Source organism: Asparagus officinalis, chromosome 5, assembly GCF_001876935.1.
Source record: "Asparagus officinalis chromosome 5, Aspof.V1, whole genome shotgun sequence".
Lineage (NCBI taxonomy): Eukaryota > Viridiplantae > Streptophyta > Magnoliopsida > Asparagales > Asparagaceae > Asparagus > Asparagus officinalis.
In genome coordinates this window covers 114124108-114144854 of record NC_033798.1, presented here as the reverse complement: position 1 = coordinate 114144854, position 20747 = coordinate 114124108, and the positions used below count along the sequence as shown (strand labels likewise).

The 20747-nt window shown below is 37.0% G+C and overlaps 2 protein-coding genes across 2 annotated transcripts; one reads left to right on the top strand and one right to left on the bottom strand.

The window, feature by feature from the left end:
* LOC109840767 (plastidial pyruvate kinase 2) lies at window positions 761-11277 on the top strand. The gene is made up of 12 exons (XM_020409519.1): window positions 761-1109; window positions 1826-2113; window positions 2379-2544; window positions 4601-4735; window positions 4847-4957; window positions 5063-5151; window positions 6167-6229; window positions 7066-7241; window positions 7935-8037; window positions 8157-8305; window positions 8468-8576; window positions 10831-11277. Exons 1-12 carry the CDS (start codon window positions 888-890, stop codon window positions 10936-10938), a joined length of 1719 nt encoding a protein of 572 aa, XP_020265108.1. The 5' UTR covers window positions 761-887; the 3' UTR covers window positions 10939-11277.
* Window positions 11961-18849, bottom strand: LOC109840766. The gene is given in 4 exon segments (XM_020409517.1): window positions 11961-13287; window positions 13289-14495; window positions 18271-18341; window positions 18739-18849. Coding segments are annotated over 2 exon segments (1845 nt in total). The 5' UTR covers window positions 14179-14495; window positions 18271-18341; window positions 18739-18849; the 3' UTR covers window positions 11961-12332.

Genomic DNA, 20747 nt, shown 5'->3' with positions numbered 1-20747 from the left:
ATTTTTATCCTCCAACTCATCTCATTTCATCTCCTTTCTTACCTTTAAAAATAAACCAAACACAAGAAATGTGTCACATCATCCAACTCATCACATCTCATTTTATCTCATTTTTAAAAATCACACACATCATCCAATAATATTGTGACAACTCATCTCATCTCATTAAACATTCCTTTCCACCCATTTCCTCAAAAAAAACAAGAAATTAATTTCCTTAAGTACATGTCACATCATCTAATAATATACCTCCAACTCATCTCATCTCATCTATTTTCTTATTTTTAAAAACGAACCAAACACAAACAACCTCAAAACATCATCCAATAATATACCTCCAATTCATTTCCTTATTTTTTTAACCAACCAAACAACCTCAAAACAAGTTTTTTAAAAAATCACTCACTTCATCCAATAATAAGGTGACAACTCATCTCATCTCATCTCCTATTCTATAATTTCCTTTTTTTTAAACCAACCAAACAACTTCAAAGTAATTATAATAGGAAATAGGTTTCCTAAAGTTTGATTTCCCAGTTTTTTTGGCCAAACGAACAGGCCCTTATGCATCTTGCACCCACCGTCCATCCTCTAACTCGGGGTGTAATGAACGGTCAAGCGCTTTTCCTCATCGACCTAGGTACAACCCTCACGCATATAACTGTCAGAGAGCGGGGCACTCCCGTAATTATTGAGAAAGTTTAGGTCTGTTTTCGTAAATTCGGTCCTAGTTTTGAATAGGTTAGCTGACGGAGACCGAGAGGCCAAAGGGACAGTTGGGCTTCGATGCAATCGAAGCTCCCTTCTCTATTTTAAACCCTCACCTCCATTCCCAACTCTCAGTCTCTCTCTCCTCATACACGAACCCTCTCTTCTCGAAATCATCGATGGCTCAAATCGTCAGTGGATCGTCTTCTCTCTTGAGCCCTAGCTCTGGATCTGGAGCCATCAAGAAATTGGATAAGCTTAAACCCTCAGCAATTCCTTCGAAATTATACGGAGGAGAGAAAGAGGGCAAGAGAAGCAGAGGGCGTGGAAGTCCTCGAGTTGAAGCGGTGGCCAGTAGATTCTCTACTGCGTTTCCGGTTTCTTCTGATGATTTGATGAAGGTCAGCTTTATTTGCTTTCAGGTCTCATTGTTTTTGTTATGTTAATAGCTGTGATTAAGTTTCATTTGAGGTTGACATTTTTAGTCTAACGCTGTGATTATGTTGTCATGTTTGGTTCATTTGGTGTTTCCATTTAATCTTCTGTTATTTCAGCTAAGTTATCATTTTTTGGTCCCGAGATCTAAAATGAACATTGTGCAGTATGGCAACTATTTTATCATAATCTTGATTCAACGTGACATTGTGGCAATTAATTCAATGGAAAGTTGCGAACTTGATTAGTTAAAATTCATTTTTTGGTTCATTTGGAACTTTTACTGTATTCAAATTCTTCAAGGCTTTATGTTGGTCTTTTATGTTTTTAGTTTCGGAGTCATTTCTCATGTATTTTCTCAATTTATAAACAGTGCAGAATTGATAAAAAAGTCACATGTATTAAACTATTAATGCTTAATAAGAAAATTGGAAAAAAGCAGGCACTGACTAACTGTTTTCGAACCGTTCACGCACTTATCTTGTATTAACATAGCAACATGCTTTTAAAATTTCAGTAAACTCTTCTGCTACGAAGTTAAAATTTTGGAACCCAAGTCAAATTGGAGATGTAGCATATATGATCCATCACTGACCAGTACTATTCTTTTTCTATGGGGCAACATTACATCTTTAATGAAAAAGTAAGCCTTACCATATTATTATTGCAATTGATTGTTTAGGAAGATGAGAAATTTCAACAGCTCAAGAACATTCAGCAGCATGGTAATGGATCGCTGAGTGCATGGTCCAAACCAAATGTGAGGCGAAAGACTAAAATAGTTTGCACCATTGGACCATCCACCAATACGAAAGAGATGATATGGAAGCTTGCAGAAGCCGGCATGAATGTTGCTCGGCTTAATATGTCACATGGAGACCATGCTTCTCATCAGAAGGTCATCGATCTTGTGAAAGAGTATAATGCTCAATCAAAGGACAATGTCATTGCAATCATGCTTGATACTAAGGCAAGTCTCTTCATATTCTTCTTTTTCTCTCTGAGAATTTCTTGATTTGGCGAATCCTGTAGCTAGAGCCCTTAACCATTTATATGATACAATCATGGTTTTTTATTTTTCATCATATCATATATAAAGGCGAGTCAAAGTTTCACAAGGATGCTCCAAAAAAAGTTATTAGCTTGTTAGCTTATTTATTTATTTTTCTGCCTCCTGTCAATCTGTCTGATATGGACAAGTCAATCATTTTTATTTCTCCTTTTATATTTTCCAGGGCCCAGAAGTTAGGAGTGGTGACTTGCCACAACCAATTGACCTAGTGAGCGGTCAGGAGTTCTCCTTCACAATAAAAAGAGGGGTTAGCACAGATGATTGTGTTAGTGTGAACTATGACGACTTTATTAATGATGTAGAAGCTGGTGATATGCTCCTTGTAGACGGTATGAACATATTCTGTGCTTTTTTGAATATTTTCTTTCATACTCTAATGTAAAGAACTATGATGTTTCATAGAAGGAATACAAACTTTAAAAAGGGAAAAAAATATATTGGTAGATTGCTGAAGGTCAATAGTAGGTATATGCATCAGAATATAATTCTCACACGGACACAGGTAAGAGTACGAACCTGTCATCTCACTGTTAATATGCACGGGAGCTTCTAATATATGATCACAGGTTGTTGCGGGTTCTACTCTATGCCTAATTTAGTAGCGCACATACTGGTCTGATTTTATTATGTCACAAATTTCACTTACTTTCTGCAAACTCAGGATGGAGAGTTTCACTGTTCATGGTGATTATCATGTTTAATTGCCTCTCCATAACATTTGACATATTTTCAAGTGCAACTGAAATGTTTGCCCCCTGCGCTTTGTAGACATGGGACATACACGGGGTATCTGACATGGCAAATCTCCAAAATTAAGGCACATGGACATGGGCACAATCATAAATGTACATGTATACGTGGCTCATGTAAATATGCATATTTGTTATTACTTATATATATGAAAAAAAATCCAATTTTAGCAAAATGACCTATAAAATAGTTAGCTTTATTAGAAGAGGCTCAACTTCTCCATCTTAAATATAATTTTGGAAGTAAAATAGATGATTTTTTTGGCATTGCTATTTGATGGACACGAGTGTCATGTACAAGTGTGTCTGACATGGCAGGAAAGCGTCCAATAGTCATTGTTTTTGTCCCTACTACTCAAGGTTTTAAATGTCGGATGTCAAAGTTCATGTTGGACAGCTAAAATTCATGTCGGATAGCGGAAATCGGGGTTATGTCGAGGGACGTATACTAAATATCGGATAGCCATATCGAATGGATTTTTACTCAATTTTGGTCACCAAGATGGAATGCACTTGTCTTGTTGTAGCTTATTCTACTTAAGTTGAGTATTCATCATCAAGACACAAGTTGTTTTCCATTTTTTGAAGGGAAACATTAGAAATTATGCCAACGAATAAATTAAATACACATTGTCAAACTAGAACTTTCGAAGTGCCTTGCATAAAATTAACATGAAGTAAAATGTCTTGCATAAAATTGACATAAAGAGTTAGACTTTGAATTGATTTCAAGCTACGGTTAAAACTTATTTTTTACATCACGCTTTTATGAATTCTCAATTTTAATTTGTAGAGATGAAGATGAACGAGAGGACATCGCGGCGGAAAAGAGAGCAATATTTTTTTCTTTGCCCTAATCTATATTATATGCCATCGAGTTATTATGGGAACAAAAGGCTAAAAAAATTTAATCAGTTTTGGCTTTTGAGTACTAAACCCAAACCCCAGTACTCAAAAAATAATAAAAAAATAAAAAAATCAGCCGATTTCTGCTTTTTCAAGGCTGAAAATCGGCCGATATGCCCGCAATATCCCCCGACACGCCCGACATGGACCTTGAAAATGATATCTGACTTGAAATGGCCATATCCGTGTCTCTCTAGCACCTGATCCGATATCAGTAGCCTACTACGTAGTAGTCTTCAAGCATTCTAGCCCGCCTTTTTGCTTACTGTTATGCATAGGAATGGCGGAATAGTCATTAACGTGTTGAAATCCAAAATTGAACTTGGAATTGTTACTTTGTAATCCATTTTGCTAGAAATTAGAATAAGCCAATAGGTGTTCAAAACAAGACTGTTTGGAAATGGACAAGTTAGTAATGACTATCAACATAATAAAAAGAAGAAAAAAGAAAAAGGCTGGAACAGATGCTTCAGACACCAAGAGAGGAAAAGTTAAACAACATAAAAGAAGTTGTAACGCGTCATTGGGGATTAGCATGAAGCTAGCTGACAATAGGAACAAACTACACGAAAGGAATCTTGAAGTTGAAATAACTGGTCAATCATCTTTGTGAAAATGTTTCATTTACTGTTTCCCTTTAATGTTTATTGAAAGTTACATGAAACTCAAGGTGCTACAGTATTCGGATGTTGATTAATAACTATCCACGTGTCACTTGTAATCTTTTCAGGAGGAATGATGTCTTTAATGGTGAAATCCAAAACTGAAGATACTGTGAAGTGTGAAGTTGTTGATGGAGGTGAGCTCAAATCTAGGCGCCATTTGAATGTTCGTGGAAAAAGTGCTACTTTGCCATCCATCACTGGTAAGGAATAGATTACGTTAGTAATGCACATTATATACTAATGCATGATTCTAATCTCTATTTTTCTTGATCGTCTCATTTGTATGTGTAACATTGTTTTATCTTTTGCAGAAAAGGATTGGGATGATATTAAGTTTGGGGTTGAAAATAAAGTAGACTATTATGCAGTTTCATTTGTCAAAGATGCTGATGTTGTGCACGAATTGAAAGGCTACCTGCAAAGTAATTACCAATGATTCCCCACACCTATTCTGAAAGAAATTTCTTCTTAGGAGCAATTTCCATCCTTCATTGACAACTATAACTCTATCATGTCATTTTCGGCAGGCTGTGGTGCTGATATTCATGTAATCGTGAAAATAGAAAGTGCTGATTCCATCCCAAATTTGCATTCTATAATAACTGCATCTGATGGGGTAAGAATTCAACTTCATGATTCAATTGTTGTATTGTTAAATAACAAGATTGTTTATTGGAGGGAACTTTCTCTGCTGCTGAACACTTGGATAGAACTTTTACATCACAGCATATTTTGGAATATATGCAGATGTATTATGACTTCCGGAATCTGTAGATTGTCTTTGGCAAAACAATGATATTTTTTCCTTCACAAGTTCATTACCTCATATGACCTCGTATGTTTATCACCTTTACTTGTATGTTCTTTCCAGGTTAGCTGGATTGTCTTTTGTCTGCCATAAATTAATAGATCATCTGAATGTTATATACCAATGCTCAGTTCCATAAACAGCATCTTCTTGATGTGACCTTGACCAAAGTTTTCAAGGGAATCACTCTGGAGAATTTAAGATCAAACAGGGTTACTGCAAGCATAAATAATGAGACAAGCTTTGTACGGGTACTTGAATAAATGAATTACTGGGAAGTTAACACATTACTTGCTAGACAATGTAAATCATGGGGCACAGAAACTTCATAATAAACCTGGTGTGCATAAAATTGACGACTAAGGAATAAGTCTATTATCTTTTCATACTTCAAGTGTCTGTATGATAATTTTGGGTGTTGTATAAAATGTTAATCGTCCATTTAAGCTGTGCCGAGTAGGTTAGAAGGTTATATAATCATCCATTTAAGATGGTTGCTATTGAAGGAGTTGGCTCAGTTGGAATTCTGTCAAAGAAGTAAAAGTTGGCTGCAAATGAAGAGAAGTAGACATCAGAAATAGAGAGGGAAGGTTATTTCCTCTTTTTTGTTGTTTTTTTTTGGGGGGTGGGGAGGGTGGGGGTGGGGCGGGGGGTTGTCTCAAAGTTCTAATTAAGCCTAACACCGTTTCGTTATTGACTTTTCTCTTAGTAATGAATATTATGTTTCAAACATGATGGTTTATATGACTGTCAGTTTTCTACCTTATAATATTTTTTCCTGTGCTGCAGCCTTGATTCCATCTTTCCCTGTAATCTTTTGTAGGCTATGGTAGCTAGAGGTGACCTTGGAGCTGAATTGCCAATTGAGGAGGTTCCGTTGCTGCAGGTACCTGTTCCTGATCGATAATGGTATAAATATGATGGATAACCATCTATCAAACTTGTGGATACTTCTCAGTTATTAATTTTAACAGTAACTTGTGAGATAGACGGAAAATGGGGGCATAAAGATAACAGAAATCTATGAATTTTTAGAACCTACATATTATTTAGACAAGGTATTTCTGCAGTTGCCATGTTTGGTAGTTTTCATCATATATATATAAGACTAGTGCTGCACCTGTGCCATCTATATTTACCTTCCCAAAAAAAGTTATTCTCTAGTCCAGGAAAGACTTCTGCATAATAAATGTTCAAAATCTGAGGGAGTTTGCATCTGACAACTCAAGTATGCAGCATCGACCCAAATGTTTTCTTGAAAATAGCCCCGTTCCTCATCATATTTGCACGATGGAAACCCTTCTGAGTAAAAAAAGGACAGAGACGAAGTGGTGAAAACAAAAATGTGAATAAAACTGGCTCCTGCTTTTTGTTGGTGTATGTATATCAGTGTATCTGTGTACCTTTCATCTAGTTTATTGTATGAATATCTCTTACAGCATTTATTGTCCAACTGAGCTAAAGAGTTTGTAGACTTGTAAGAAGCAATTGTTCATTAAGCAGAGGAAATTTTCACAAGATCTTCAATTAATATAGAAGAGAAGTAAAAGAAACATAATCTCTCTCCTCTTAGCTGGATATGGGATATCTCTTCAGATCTTCCCTTATCTTTTTCTTTTCTTCCTTTTCAATTTTTTGTCAATACAGAACTAGTAAACACCACCACTTGTTCTTTAACTGCATCGACATGATGTATGATATCTTCCATTCTCCCAAGTGCAGGAAGAAATCATTAGAATGTGTCGGAGCATGGGAAAAGCTGTTATCGTTGCAACAAACATGCTGGAAAGTATGATTGTCCATCCTACACCGACCCGAGCAGAAGTCTCAGACATTGCCATTGCTGTCCGTGAGGGTGCTGATGCAGTCATGCTCTCTGGAGAAACTGCTCATGGAAAGTAAGAGGATTGATCTTTTGGGAAATGAATAGGTTTTGTTTCCTTTTAGAATGTTATATCGTTTTTGCTCAACATGCTTTTTTGTTTCAAACAGAATGGTTAGACGGCTATAACAGCATCCAACTTGTAGGTGATATTAAAACAAATTTGATGTTTCTGTTATTTAAAAAGTTGAGTTTCATTCAAATCCACAATTTTACGAACAATAACCTGATTGTTACCATGTAGGATGCCTGTCAATAATATCTTCTCAATACTCTTAAGCCTACCCTTATTTATTATTAGAAATGATTGTATATGTAACTTTAACTTGTTATCAGTATTCTGATAGAAAAAGTTCTCTATATGACTATGATATATAGCTGTTTCATCAATTTCCTACATCATTATAACTTTTTTATCAGAGACATAATTTGCTTTACATTCTGCTTGCTTGCTAATGAATTTCTTGTATAATACGAGTTTTTGCTTTCTGTCTTTCACACTGTACCATTGCATATATGTTTCTGAAGTAATGTTTCTTTAATTAGTTGGTCGTTTACAAAAATATTTATGTTATTTTTCTCCCTCAAGAAGTACAATATCTCGAGTAAATCCCAGTTTAAAGAGATTAATGAGTTGATTATGGCAATATCTTTTCAATTATCTGATCAGCAATACCTTTTAACAGCTTGTAGTGTTGCCCTTATGCAGGTTCCCTTTGAAAGCCGTGAAAGTCATGCACACAGTAGCTCTGAGGACCGAAGCTACTTTGGTGGAAGCCGAAAAACCAACTAATCTTGGACAAGCATTTAAGGTTCAAGGACTTATCCCTTCATTGTAAACCTTAGTTGTCCATAACTTGATTTTTATTTTTCATAAGTGCAGTCCAGGCTCTTAAATTTGTTTAGCGCTAAACTTGTTCTATTCTTGCAGAACCACATGAGTGAAATGTTTGCCTACCATGCAACAATGATGTCAAACACTCTAGGCACATCAACCATAGTGTTCACTAGGACTGGCTTTATGGCTATCCTACTCAGCCATTATCGACCCTCTGGAACTATTTTTGCCTTCACTGATGAGTATGAATCTGATAAGTCCAGTTTTAAGATTTCTTTCTTTTGTTCTTTATGAGTCTTTTAATTCACCTTTTCCATAAAGTCACCTGACTAGTATCAGCCACTGCTTTAAGTGGACATGTCATTGGGACAGAACAATCAGACTGATATTTGATTATCATGTAGGGAGAGAGTGCGACAAAGGCTGGCCTTGTACCAAGGGGTGTGCCCCATCTACATGAAATTTTCAGATGACGCAGAAAAGACCTTTGCTGAGGCTCTTTCTTACTTGCAGGTATTGTAGTTTATCTTCAAGTATCTCCCAATTTTAAGATTCAGATTATTTATTTCATGGGTATAACATAAATATATGGCAACTACTGCTAGTTATTCCAAACAAGTATTGTTGTCTATAGACTATTATAGTGCTATCGAGCTGAAGCCTTTTGTAGTTTGGGTGACTTAACTCTCAAATAATGTAGGAACTTCCTTTGCGAAGTTTTTTATTCTGGATTCTCTCTTATTTAAAAGTTAGATGAAATTTTAAGGGATGTTTAAGCATCACAAAAACCTAGAAATATCTCACTGTTCAAGGGAAGTTTTACTTGAGAATATAACCACAATAGACTTTATTAATAGCATGTAATTCGAGTTGCTCATTTCGTGGGTATACCAAACAGATGATGAAGTGATAATGTTCACCGATCATTTCTATATTTTTTCCCTTTCCTAACCTGAAGATCAGATATTAACCTATCTCAGAAAAATAAATTTCCACACATAATAACTACAATGAGTCAACAACAGCCAAACCTTTATCCCAAATGTTTAGTGTCGGCTACATTCCTATTTTTCCATTCCATTCTTTTATGAGTCATCTCCTCCGTGTTAAGTTAATTTTAATCATATCCTTCTTAATTGCTTCTAACCAAGTCATTCTAGGTTTACCTCTAGATCTCTTAGCCCCATTAACTCTAATATTTTCGCTTTTCCTAATCGGTGCACTAAGGGGTCTCCGTTGTATATGACCAAACCATTATAATCTATTCTCTCATTTTATTCTCAATAGGTGTAACCTCAAAATTACTACGGATGCGCTCATTTCTTATCTTAGCTTCTAATGTATACCCACAAGACTATCACAATATTCTTATTTCTGCTACACTCATTTTTTTTAACATGTTTTTTACTTGCCCAACACTCTGACCCATAAAACATGGTTAGTCTTATAACTATCCTATAGAATTTTTCATTTAGTTTCATTAGTATTCTACGATCACATAAGACTCATGAAGCACTCCTCCATTTCAACTATCCCAATTTGATTCAATGCACAACATCATCCCCTATCTTACCATCATGCCAAATGATTGATCCTAAATAACGAAAATGATTAGTTTTAGGTATTTTTTGTTCATCAATATGTACTCTCTTTCTTTCCTAATTTTACTAAAAACGCACTACATATATTCTGTTTTTATTCTACTAATTCTAAAACCTTTAGATTCAAGAGATTGTCTCTATTTTTCTACTTTGAAAATAATACATTTTTTAGTTTCATCTATTAATACTATATCATCGACAAATAACATACACCATGTGATTTCATTCTAAATGTGATTAGTAAGTTGGTCCATAACTAATGTAAAAAAATAAGGACTTAAAGTTGACCATTGGTGTAAATCTATGGTAATAAGAAATGGTTTAGTCTCCTTCATTAGTTCTTACTCTAGTTGTTACTCTATCATACATATCTTTAATCACATCAATATATATACTAGGTACATGTTTCTTTTCTAACACCTACCACATTACCTCTCTAGGCACTCTATCATAAGTTTTTTCTAGATCGATAAAAACCATATGTGATCTTTTTCTTCTCTCTATATCTCTCAATCAACCGTCTTAAAATATGTATCGGTTTCATAGGTGACCTTCTAGGTATAAAACCAAATTGATTTTCAGATATACTTGTTTCTTTTTTTAGTCTTTGCTCAAATAACTAAAATGAGTATACAAGCATAATTGGTGACCCTTCTTTGGGTTCTTCTGGGCGTCATTTCCGTCTTTATTTAAATAATAGTATTAGCCTATTAGGTGACTGAGATATGTTCAAAATAGGAAATGTCTTTTACTCCTGTATTCCGCACACACAAAGGTGTAGATCATGACTAGAGAAATAGTATCACGAGTCCTGTACAGTTTTAGTTCACTTCTGCAGACTGTAGAAGTGGGCCCTGGGATGCACACCCAATCAAGCTTTGCTTGTCCTACATCAAACTGTTAATTGAATACACGAGCGACCTGATTTGCCGACATTATTATACTCAATCCATGCTCTATCAGCAACACAACGAGTTCTATCTATAATGGCAACTAAATAGTATTCAACATTCAACAAAATAGTCTTCTCAGTTAAATAATGGATGTGAATCTTCAAACTTTGTAGTTTCTACGTAGCGTTTTTCACTCTGAGTAATTAATACCAGAGAACAGTTACGAATACCTATTCAATTATTTTAATTAAAAAAACTGTCTGAATACTACAGGAGCATGGCATGGTGAAGGAAGGCGAGGAGATAGCTCTCGTTCAGAGCGGCAGACAGCCAATCTGGAGGTCTCAATCCACCCACAACATCCAGGTGAGGCAGGTATAATCTATATACTTGGATGAAGCCTTTTTCTCGCACGACCTACCGAGTGATGCTGAAAAGGCAAGAAGACTTGGGGCAAACTAGCTTCCCAATTCTGGGAATGTGGGTTTCTTCTTCTCATTTTTGTGTATCCAGTGTGATATGTCGCTTTTTGTTATGTATTTTGGGGCTGTTTGGGACCAGTGTGGATTCCAATTGTATGCCAGATTTGATTCTTAGTTTGCATGAATAAGATGTTAGAATTGTTTTATTTCACTTACAGTCAATTTTAGGTATCTTATGGTGATTGCTTTGTATAACGTTAACGGCCTAGGGTAGTCCACAATTATCATTTATTTTGAAGCGGTTGAGTTTGTAGTTACACGAGTCCTATTACTACACTGACAACTCTGGCAATTCTCTCTTTTTGAGAAATAATCTCAATCATTTCATTCTTTATGTTAATTTTTTTCATTAGGGAGCGAGGATAATCCCCAACTATTTTACAAATCTATAAATATAAGATACGGATTGGATTCTTCTCTGAATTTTCTATCTCGTCTCCATCAAAGTTTCGTTTCAACTTTTAATTTTCTTATCTTACTTTCCACAAGGACGGCATTCCAATTTCTAAACCGCTTGAGCCATCAAATCTTTTTCAGCACCATGATGCATATTCACGGAAGCTCAGCCTCAGCATTAGATCCCTAAATCCAGGAACATGCTGTAGTCCATTTTCCTGAAATGGATATTATCTACTTTTTTTCTGAAAACCCTCCTGAAATAAACATTTGAGTCAACCTTCGCTTAAATGTGCATGTATTGGGGTAAAACCGTCGAAGTAATCACATTGGAACTTTGCATACCAAAACCTCATCCATATCGGAAAGAAGCAAAACCCATCATTCTATGAATGAGACGGCGCACAAGGGGTAGCAGTGCACTTGGCATTTTCCTTCTATCAATTCCGAAATACAAGCACAAATATCCAATAAAATTATGTAACGAAATTTGGATAGGTAACAAATAAAAGAGAAACACATGCATGATGAAGATAACAGAGCACAATACATTGAAATTCTTCAAATATCAACACAGGACTCTTTTACAAGCAGCTTTATAAAGCTAAGATCAATTATTCACAGCGAGAAGGTTTACGGTCAACTTCACGGCAGACAACCTACCACCCCTAAACTAGCAAACTTGGACTCTTAAAACTCGCCTATATTCCCCCCTCTTATTCTTTTTATTTCATACGGGGGTTATCTTCAGACCACATCTGGTGTTTTAACCAATGCAAACAATGAATGAGAAAAATTAATTTCCTCACTTCAGGGCAAACTGACAGACAAAAACACAATACCAATTCAAAGCCACAAGCAAGAGAGCAGAGACTCTACAAGAAACATCCTTTGTTTCTACATCCACTGATGCATTCCACCCTGCTTTGAAGTGCCAGCCTCTGTAAAGTTGACAGATTGGCCCCCAACGGCTCCATTGCTAGATAGAAATGCCATCAGATTTCCTCCATGCACTCTCCCTTCTGGAAGAGAGACCGGTTTCGGGTGCAGGGATACCGTAGGAGGATGCATAAACTTCTGCTGATCAGGAAAATTCCAAGCCATTTGTGGAACAGAAACTTCTTTAAGCTTCCCGGGTTTAACAGTCACCGGAATTCGGGGGACCGCAGCAGCTCCCAGAGTGCCTCCACCATGGACACAACGGTCTTGGACGAGAGCACTGTGCGCCGCACATAAGCCAGTCTTTCCCCTAGCAAATCGATCACAAGGAGGGCCACCAGCCCCAAAGTCAATCAAACCACCGTGGCCCCAAGAACACCTTTTCCCTCCACCGTGTGCCTTGCAGAAATCAGTACTCCCCTGTGCACTCTTCCCACAACCTTCAGCCTTGCATCGTTTTCCTCCACCGTGCTTAACACAGAAATCAGTTCGTCCTCTTGCACTTTTAGTGCACTCGGGCACAGCACACCTCTTTCCACCACCATGAGCAACACAGAACTGAGTCCCGCCATGCACACTCTTAGGGCACACACCACCGCCTTGAAATAAACATCGTTTGCCTCCACCGTGCCCTTTACAGAATGGAGTGCTGCCTTCAGCTCCCTTCGTGCATCCTATAGCCATGCATCTCTTTCCTCCACCGTGAGCTTTACAATACATTGTACTCCCCTGTGCACCTTTAGTGCACTGTGGGAACCGGCAGCGACGACCACCTCCATGAGAGATGCAAAGACCAGAATACCCTTCTGCACTTTTTGTGCAGTTCTCCATTTGGCATCGCTTTCCTCCTCCATGTCTAATGCATAATCCGGATTTCCCCCTGGCAGCTCGTATGCAACCCTCATGGCTACATGTGACAACCATCCTTTTGGCATCTTCTGCCCCCGCCATGAGCTATGCATAGCCCGGAGGCACCTCTAGCCCCTTTTACACATCCCTGGAATTGGCAAATCTTGGTGCTGGTGTTGCGTGGCTGTGAATGAGTTGTCCCGGAAGCGCAGGCTACTGAACTTTGCAGTGCTTCTGTCATACTTGATGGGAGGTCTGGAGTAGCTGGAACTGGATCAGCTTTCGCAGGAGAGTTCTGCTTAAGAGTATAGCCACTGCTTGCACCCATGTTGTTCAAGGATGGCGCCATAGACCCTCCTAATTTCCAATCAAACGGCGTTGAGATTGCTTCATCTGTGATTGTCACTGGACTGGCTACCAGTGATGTTTTCTGACTATTCTGATGCTGTGCAGAGATGGGAGAAATGTCCGTGATAACAGATTCAGATGGCACTGTTGACAGACTTAACTGGAGGTTACAGACAGGACCGGTCTTCAGTGTCTCGGGGGTAACAGCAGGATGCTTTCTAGGACCAGATGTATTCTCATTGCCAAGGTGAAGCTGAAAATTCAAGCCTAAATCCACGGAGGATTCCTCGTCAGTTATTTCCTTAACCGAAGACATAGTGCAAACAGTTCCAGAGCTGCCCTTGCTGTTCTCAGAGGAACTTGACGGTCGCCCTAAACCCAGAGATAGAAAGGCGTCTCCTGGACCATCAGCCCCGTAAATATCATCCCACTTCCTCTTAGACCCTACTGAATTGGACTTATACAAAGTGGTAGTTCCAGGAGAATCCAGCCGCAGGCTAATGTCTGTTGAGCCAGATTCAGCTCCAATAGAAGCTCCACTGCAACCACCAAAAGCATTTGAATGAAGATTGGAAGAGAATCGGAAGCACCCAAAGCCCTTTTCCATGTAGTAATCGAAATACTCTCTTATTTCAACCAAATCTTGTGGAGAAAAAGTGAAAAGTTAGCCTGACTTCAGGGATTGAATGTTAGTAAGAGTAAGTTAATGTTTTTTTGGTCAGTAGAGCAAGTTAATGTTAGGAGATCTTGAAAGAGTCCTCACAACCCCCGCTAACGAATCCAGATGTATCACAACGATCCATTTCGAAGAAGTAGAAGGAAAAACCTAAGCTGATCAGTAGTAGTTTGCGAAATCACAAAACAACAGCTGGTGATCAGCAAATACTGTTTTCATAGGACAAGGCCCACAAAGCTGAAATTCCTCTGCAAGAACAATGGCATTAGTAATTTAATGATGTATTTAAAAAATAAAATAAAAGACAAAAGAAAGCATGATTCACTTTCTACTATTAAGCAGACGGAAATGAATCTTGGGGGATAGCGTCTTGGCATTCAATCAGTGTTGCAATACAATAAAAAAATAGATTCAACTAGAAGATGATAGTTGTAGTTGTGAATACCCAACATGAATTTTTTTCCTAATCCAAAGTAGAGAAAACATACAAGAACTTTGTAATCCTGAAATAATTGAGATGAGCCTTTTATTTTATGCCCAAATTGCAAGAAAGTGCAAAATAGGCGTCTTTCACCCATGAGCTACAAATGCAGCAATAAGTACTATAACTTTTCTAAGAGAGATATCTGCTGAATTTGGGTAATACAAATATAGGGGTAAAAGCTAGGATGTCACAGCGCCATATGGTATTATTACCATGAAATGATGCCTAGCAGGAGGAGAAAGACATGAAGTAGAATTAAATTGATGAAGGGCTGATGCAAGAATGATGATTCTTCAGGAAGTAAACAATTTCTTCACCAACGCTGTGACATTATGAATACGAAAAGAAAATAGAATTTTTTGTAGGAACTTAACAAATCTCCAGAACTTGACGTACATGAGTATTCAAGTAATATTACTGCTATGCATTCCCTGGAGGGAATAAATCTGCAAAAAGTACGATCTCTAACGTACTCTTAACTTTCCAAACGATTTTGCACACAGTTACGTCTATAATTATCTATTAATCATGAAATTTCACATCATTATCAGCGTCAAGGTTTTAAATATCGGATGTCGGGTTCATGTCGGATGGCTGGAATCCATATCGGATAGCGGAAATCGGGGATATATCGGGGGACATTGACTAAATATCGGATTGTCATATCGGGTAGTGCGCATATGTAAAATATCATGTCCTAAATGTAATCTAAGCATTCATAAATTCAATATAAGCATACTTTCTAAATTCTATAGACTAAACATATAAAAAAGTAAATAATATATGGATTTGGATTCATAAATTCTTTCTATCGGGTTCATAAGGAACCCTTAAACATGAGAACGAGTCAAACGGGTTTGGGTATTTATCACTAAACCCAAACCCGATAACAAAAAACAGATCTTAAAAAAAAGTATCATATCGGTCGATTTTTTAAAGCTAAAAAATAGGCTGATATGCCCGATATGACCCTGATATTTCCGATTTGGCTCTGAAAACCGATATACGAGTTGAAAACGTCAATGTCGTGTCGGTCAAGCCCTCAAACCGATATGTCGGCCGACATATCGGACATGTCGGCCGATATTTAAAACCTTGATCAGCGTCATATCTTTTAGTGACACAAAAAGAATCTAATAATAGATTCTGATTAAGCTACAGTTTAAACAGAGAATTAAAGTAGAACCAGTGAAGGAAGGTTTCTGGAAATGCAAGTGAAATAAGCTGTACCCACGAGGCCTTTAAGGTCCTATACACACTCTTGTAGTCACAAGATCTTCTGAAAATCTAACAAATCGCAAGACCAATTTATTGGGTACCAAAGAACTTTGACACTAAACAAGTTCTCGAAGATTATTCTATGGCCACAATTGGCATCTAAGAAAGATGAGAAAGCAAGCATTCCTTGATTTTCCATGTTTTTTAGGCAGCTATAAATCATGCAATGGCAAAACATGAGCAAGGTTTGATGAAACATGGAAATTTGAAGCTTCTAAGGCTTCTAACTTCTAAGTGCTGCAGTTTCTCGATTCTTTTCTTTTTCTAAAGGAAAAAGTTGGCAGAAATGATTTTAACGACTGTGAAGCATTTGATCACCACAGTACTTTTTGATTTATTCCACTAGTTACAGTAAACTAAGATACGAATAACCCTAATTTACAGATCAAACAAGAGACTAGTCTACAGCTATAGACCTCCCTATGACCAGTTCTGATTTGAACAACCGTAGAACACATAGGATACGAGACCTTGAACGCAAAGCAAAAAAATTTGACCAATCTCTACAGGACAATCTATACGAATTCTTTCAAGTTACCATATTATGTTACTAAAAATAAAGGTTTCTTTTTTTTCAACTCTACTTAATAACATTAATCAAAATACAAGGTCTTACTTTGCTTGCTTAAAAAATCAGGAGATCAAGATCATGCTTTTTCACATTTCAAAGTAAATTAGTAGGTAAACTTAACTTGTGAACTACAGGTGTAAAAGAATACAAATCTAGATACTTTTTGAAGTGTAATTCATCATGATACTCATTGTTGAATGAGAAGTTACACTTGTACATGGCAACAGATACCGAAGTAGGTGTACCACAGGACAGGATCTGAAACATGGACAGAAACATTTGAAACTACAACTCTTCAAAAGTTATGATATGCGGTAAAGTAACCATATAGCAAACCAAATTCTATCCAGGCATCTGTAATTAATAAGGGATATGAATAAAGAAGAAACAGAACCTCGCTTAGGGGGTTTGCAATCATGTGTTTGCGTGCATTTTTTTTTAGTCCAGGGGAAGAAGGAAAAGTTGGTAGGGGTTCGTACTTATATTTAAAGAAACTCTTCCTTTAATATGTCAAACATTGCATCTTCCGTCAAACTACACCAAGGACCAAGAAGAAATTAAGCAATTACAGTGAGAAATTAAGCAAAAAAGCACATAAACAAACTTATATAGAATCAATTGAGAAATTAAGCAAGTGAGAAAGTTAATTTGTTTAACTATATTGCAATTACAGTGCATATTCCCTTGTTGATGAAATCATGAAAATTACTTTCTTTTTAATCTGAAAGTCAGATGCTTATAGTTACATGTACCTGGAAAAGCAAAGGAAAAAAACATTTGAAGAAAACATTTTTAAGAGGATCAGTAAAAAAAAGGAGAAATTGTAAGGAACTCTGATATCACGACATAATAATAAGAGAAGCTTGCTGAAACTCTAAATGGAACTGTATTGGAACAGATAATATCAATGTAACATAATAGTAATAAGAGAAGCTTGCTGAAACTCTAAATGGAACTGTATTGGAACAGATAATATCAATGTAACATAATATAAGAAGTGCAAAGTTCAAACAACATATATAGCAGATGCATAAGTGAAAGCCATTCAATTATCTTTGCATGCTTGAACACTGTTCATGCTGCTACTCGCATGCCTAGTCCATGATAGTAAATACAACAAAGCATGATTTACTCTATTAGAAGGAAGAAAATCATACACTAAACTCTAAGAGAATACTTCACTAAAGCATATACTACTCAATGTACTGGTTCACAAACAAGAAAGGTGCCCAATTGGCCAACAAAGTCGGTACTATTCAGGCATAATAAATCAATCATAAGTTGATGGCAGAATTAAAATGAAAGCTACAGAACTCACAAGCGATAACACTAGAAAACCCAAAACGATGAACAAGCATTAAACACAGCTTAAAGAACTCTGACTCCCAAGCACAACTAAGCACAGGGTCTAAATACCATGAAGCCCTTCAAAATCTAGAGCAGAGGCAGGCCATCTAAAGCTAGACTAAGCACATGAATCAGATCCTAGAATAAGTGCAAAAAGAAAAAGATGGAGACAGGGCCTTATCAATGCAACAGAATCGAAACCCAAACGGATGAACTACACATAACGATAAGATAATTCGGAATCCGATTCCAAAGTCATTGATATGAATGAAAGAGAACATGAAGAAGATCAAACACATGAATAAAGCAACAAATGATGTACCAAAGTCAAAGCTAAGCAAACCTTAAAAGATCGCGACGATTCTAGCAAAGGCCCCAGCACGACAGAGACCAAAACACCAAAGGAGATCTACACTGAACAGAAATCAATGAATTAGTACACTGCAAAAAAAAAAAAAACAAGATAAAAATGGATTAGTTAGCTGTATGATTTAAAATTAGAAAGATTTGTAATAATACAGTCCAGATTCATCGAACACCTATTAAAAGAAAAATTGCTTTCCTTTTACAGCTAGCAACCGGGGAGAGCGGGGTATAGTGCCTTCTGTGATAATATTAAAGCTAAATTACCACATAAATATATTCGACATAACTAAAAACTAAAAAAAAAACATAACTTTGCATGAATTCGGAAGGTAAAGCATTCACAGCACAACAATATTTAAACCCATAACAACTACAGATATATGTGATGAAACACGTGCGATATTAGCATCAAAGCCAAAAATTTTAGAAGCAAAAGAGAACCGACCTCGAATCTTTAGACAGCAGAGCGAAGAAAATTGGGAGTTTCTTCGATTTAGGGTTTTAAAATTAGGGGCGGAAAAATCTAGGGTTTTTAGCAGCAGAATGAACCGAAGCGGGAGCAAGTCAGCCCACACAAAAAGTTTAAAAGCAACAAGAGGCAAGTGGGTCTGAAAAGCTAGAAATTTAATGAAATTAAAAAATAGAAAAAATAGCAAAAAAACGTGAAATATCGACGGGTATAGTGGCACGTTAGAACTGACCGCGCACGTTAATAACAGGCGGTGCGGAGAGCCAAAGCGGGTGGGGGCCGCACAGCTTTTGTGTGGCGCCTTGTGCGGGTGTCGAGTCGTACTTTAGCGTTGCTGTGGGTCGCACGGAGAAGCAATACGACCGGACTAAGGAACGGGAACACGGCGACAGCGTCAGCAGTATGCTCGGGGCCACGTCGGCAGCGGCTCGTCGCCTCCGCAGGCGCCGGTTCCGGGGGCCCACAGGGAAACACACAGAAAGCTGCTTCAAGACGTAATTTGCTTTAGTGGAGCATGGACCCCGCGTGTCAGTGTGTGGGTTGGGTTGTTGTGGTGCCGTTAGCGGGTACTGAAGGGATCAAGATCCCCGTGATCTCACGGTTTGGCGGTTGCTAGCAGCAGCGTACGAGCTTTCTCTCTCTATCGTTTCGGTTGTGTCGCGGGCATAGGTGGAGAGGTTTTGATATGTAGGGCCCCCCGTTCATTTATACCGATGAATGTCAGTGTCTATTTTAGGGTTACTTGCGTATTAGTTCCTTGCATTATTCATAATTATTAGTTGGTACCTCCAATCTCAGAATTTGTTCGTTAACCTCTCGTACCTGTATGTGTATTGCAAATTAGTCCATCTGATTTAGTAATATATTTAGTAATACAAGTTTTGAGGGAAATATTTCACCATTATATTAAATAAAATGAGAGGATTTATCTGTTATACCCTCATTTAAAACTCAGCCACCCTATTTCTTAGCGGGTTTAGACCTACAACCCGCTTATATTAAAACTCTAAACTAAAAAGTCCTTCTTCCTCAATAGTTAAGGACATCCTAAAATTCATTTCAAAGTTCTTTTCATATAATATCCCCTCTAAATATATAATGAGGAAGAGGGGGAAGAGGTGGGGTAGGTAAATGCAGATGTTGGGTTAAGAGATAACCATTCACGATTATAAAACCAACTGAAAAACTAATTATAGAATGACAAAATTGCAATAAACTGCATATTTGAGATACTACTAAGCAAATACTGATATTTGAGAGACTAATTTATAATTATAGATAATGTAAGAGACAAATATGCAAGTACCCCTTTTGTTTATACTCATTTTGCTTCATATGTACTCTTTGTGATTGGTCTCCGATGATTTTCCTTTCTTTTTTTTTTTTTTTTTTTTGGGGGGGGGGGGGGGGGGAGGGTGTGGAGGGGGTGGGGTGGAGGTTCTCAATGGAAAATAATTGATATAGGAGAGAAGAAGGAGCTTATATATTTCTTATTATTAGTTTAAAGCTCTACTTATAGTAAAACTAGAATAATGAAGTGGACATGAACTCTTACCCTACTTATACTCGTTATTTATTGATGCATATCGCATGGTAAAGCAAAATTAATAAATAAAAAACTAGTGACCCAAAGTTTTCTATCCACTTAAGTTCACAAGATCTTTACTATTCATAATCATACTTATGCTTACATTGGTTCAATTTCTATATACACCAGATTAGGATTAATGAGTATAAAGTGGCAACTCATTTATCAAGAGATAGAAGTGTTAAGTCTACAGATTTTAACGTGATAAGTAGGGTGAGCCTCACCAAGTATTTATGTCTTATTATTTATATATTTAGCCAATTAAATTGAGCCGCCAACCTTAAACCCACTATATGCTATAGGATTTTTTAGTAACACCAATTTTTCCTCTTTATACTAGTTTAAAATCGATAATAATTTTTACTTATGATTTTTCTATGAAGCGTCTTCTTTTATA

Excerpts from the sequence above, each read along its gene's own strand:
- LOC109840767 (XM_020409519.1), top strand. The coding sequence starts at position 888 with ATGGCTCAAATCGTCAGTGGATCGTCTTCTCTCTTGAGCCCTAGCTCT. Across the intron at positions 4,958-5,062 it reads ATTGAAAGGCTACCTGCAAA|GCTGTGGTGCTGATATTCAT; the intron begins GTAATTACCAAT and ends CATTTTCGGCAG. Across the intron at positions 8,577-10,830 it reads AGGCTCTTTCTTACTTGCAG|GAGCATGGCATGGTGAAGGA; the intron begins GTATTGTAGTTT and ends TGAATACTACAG.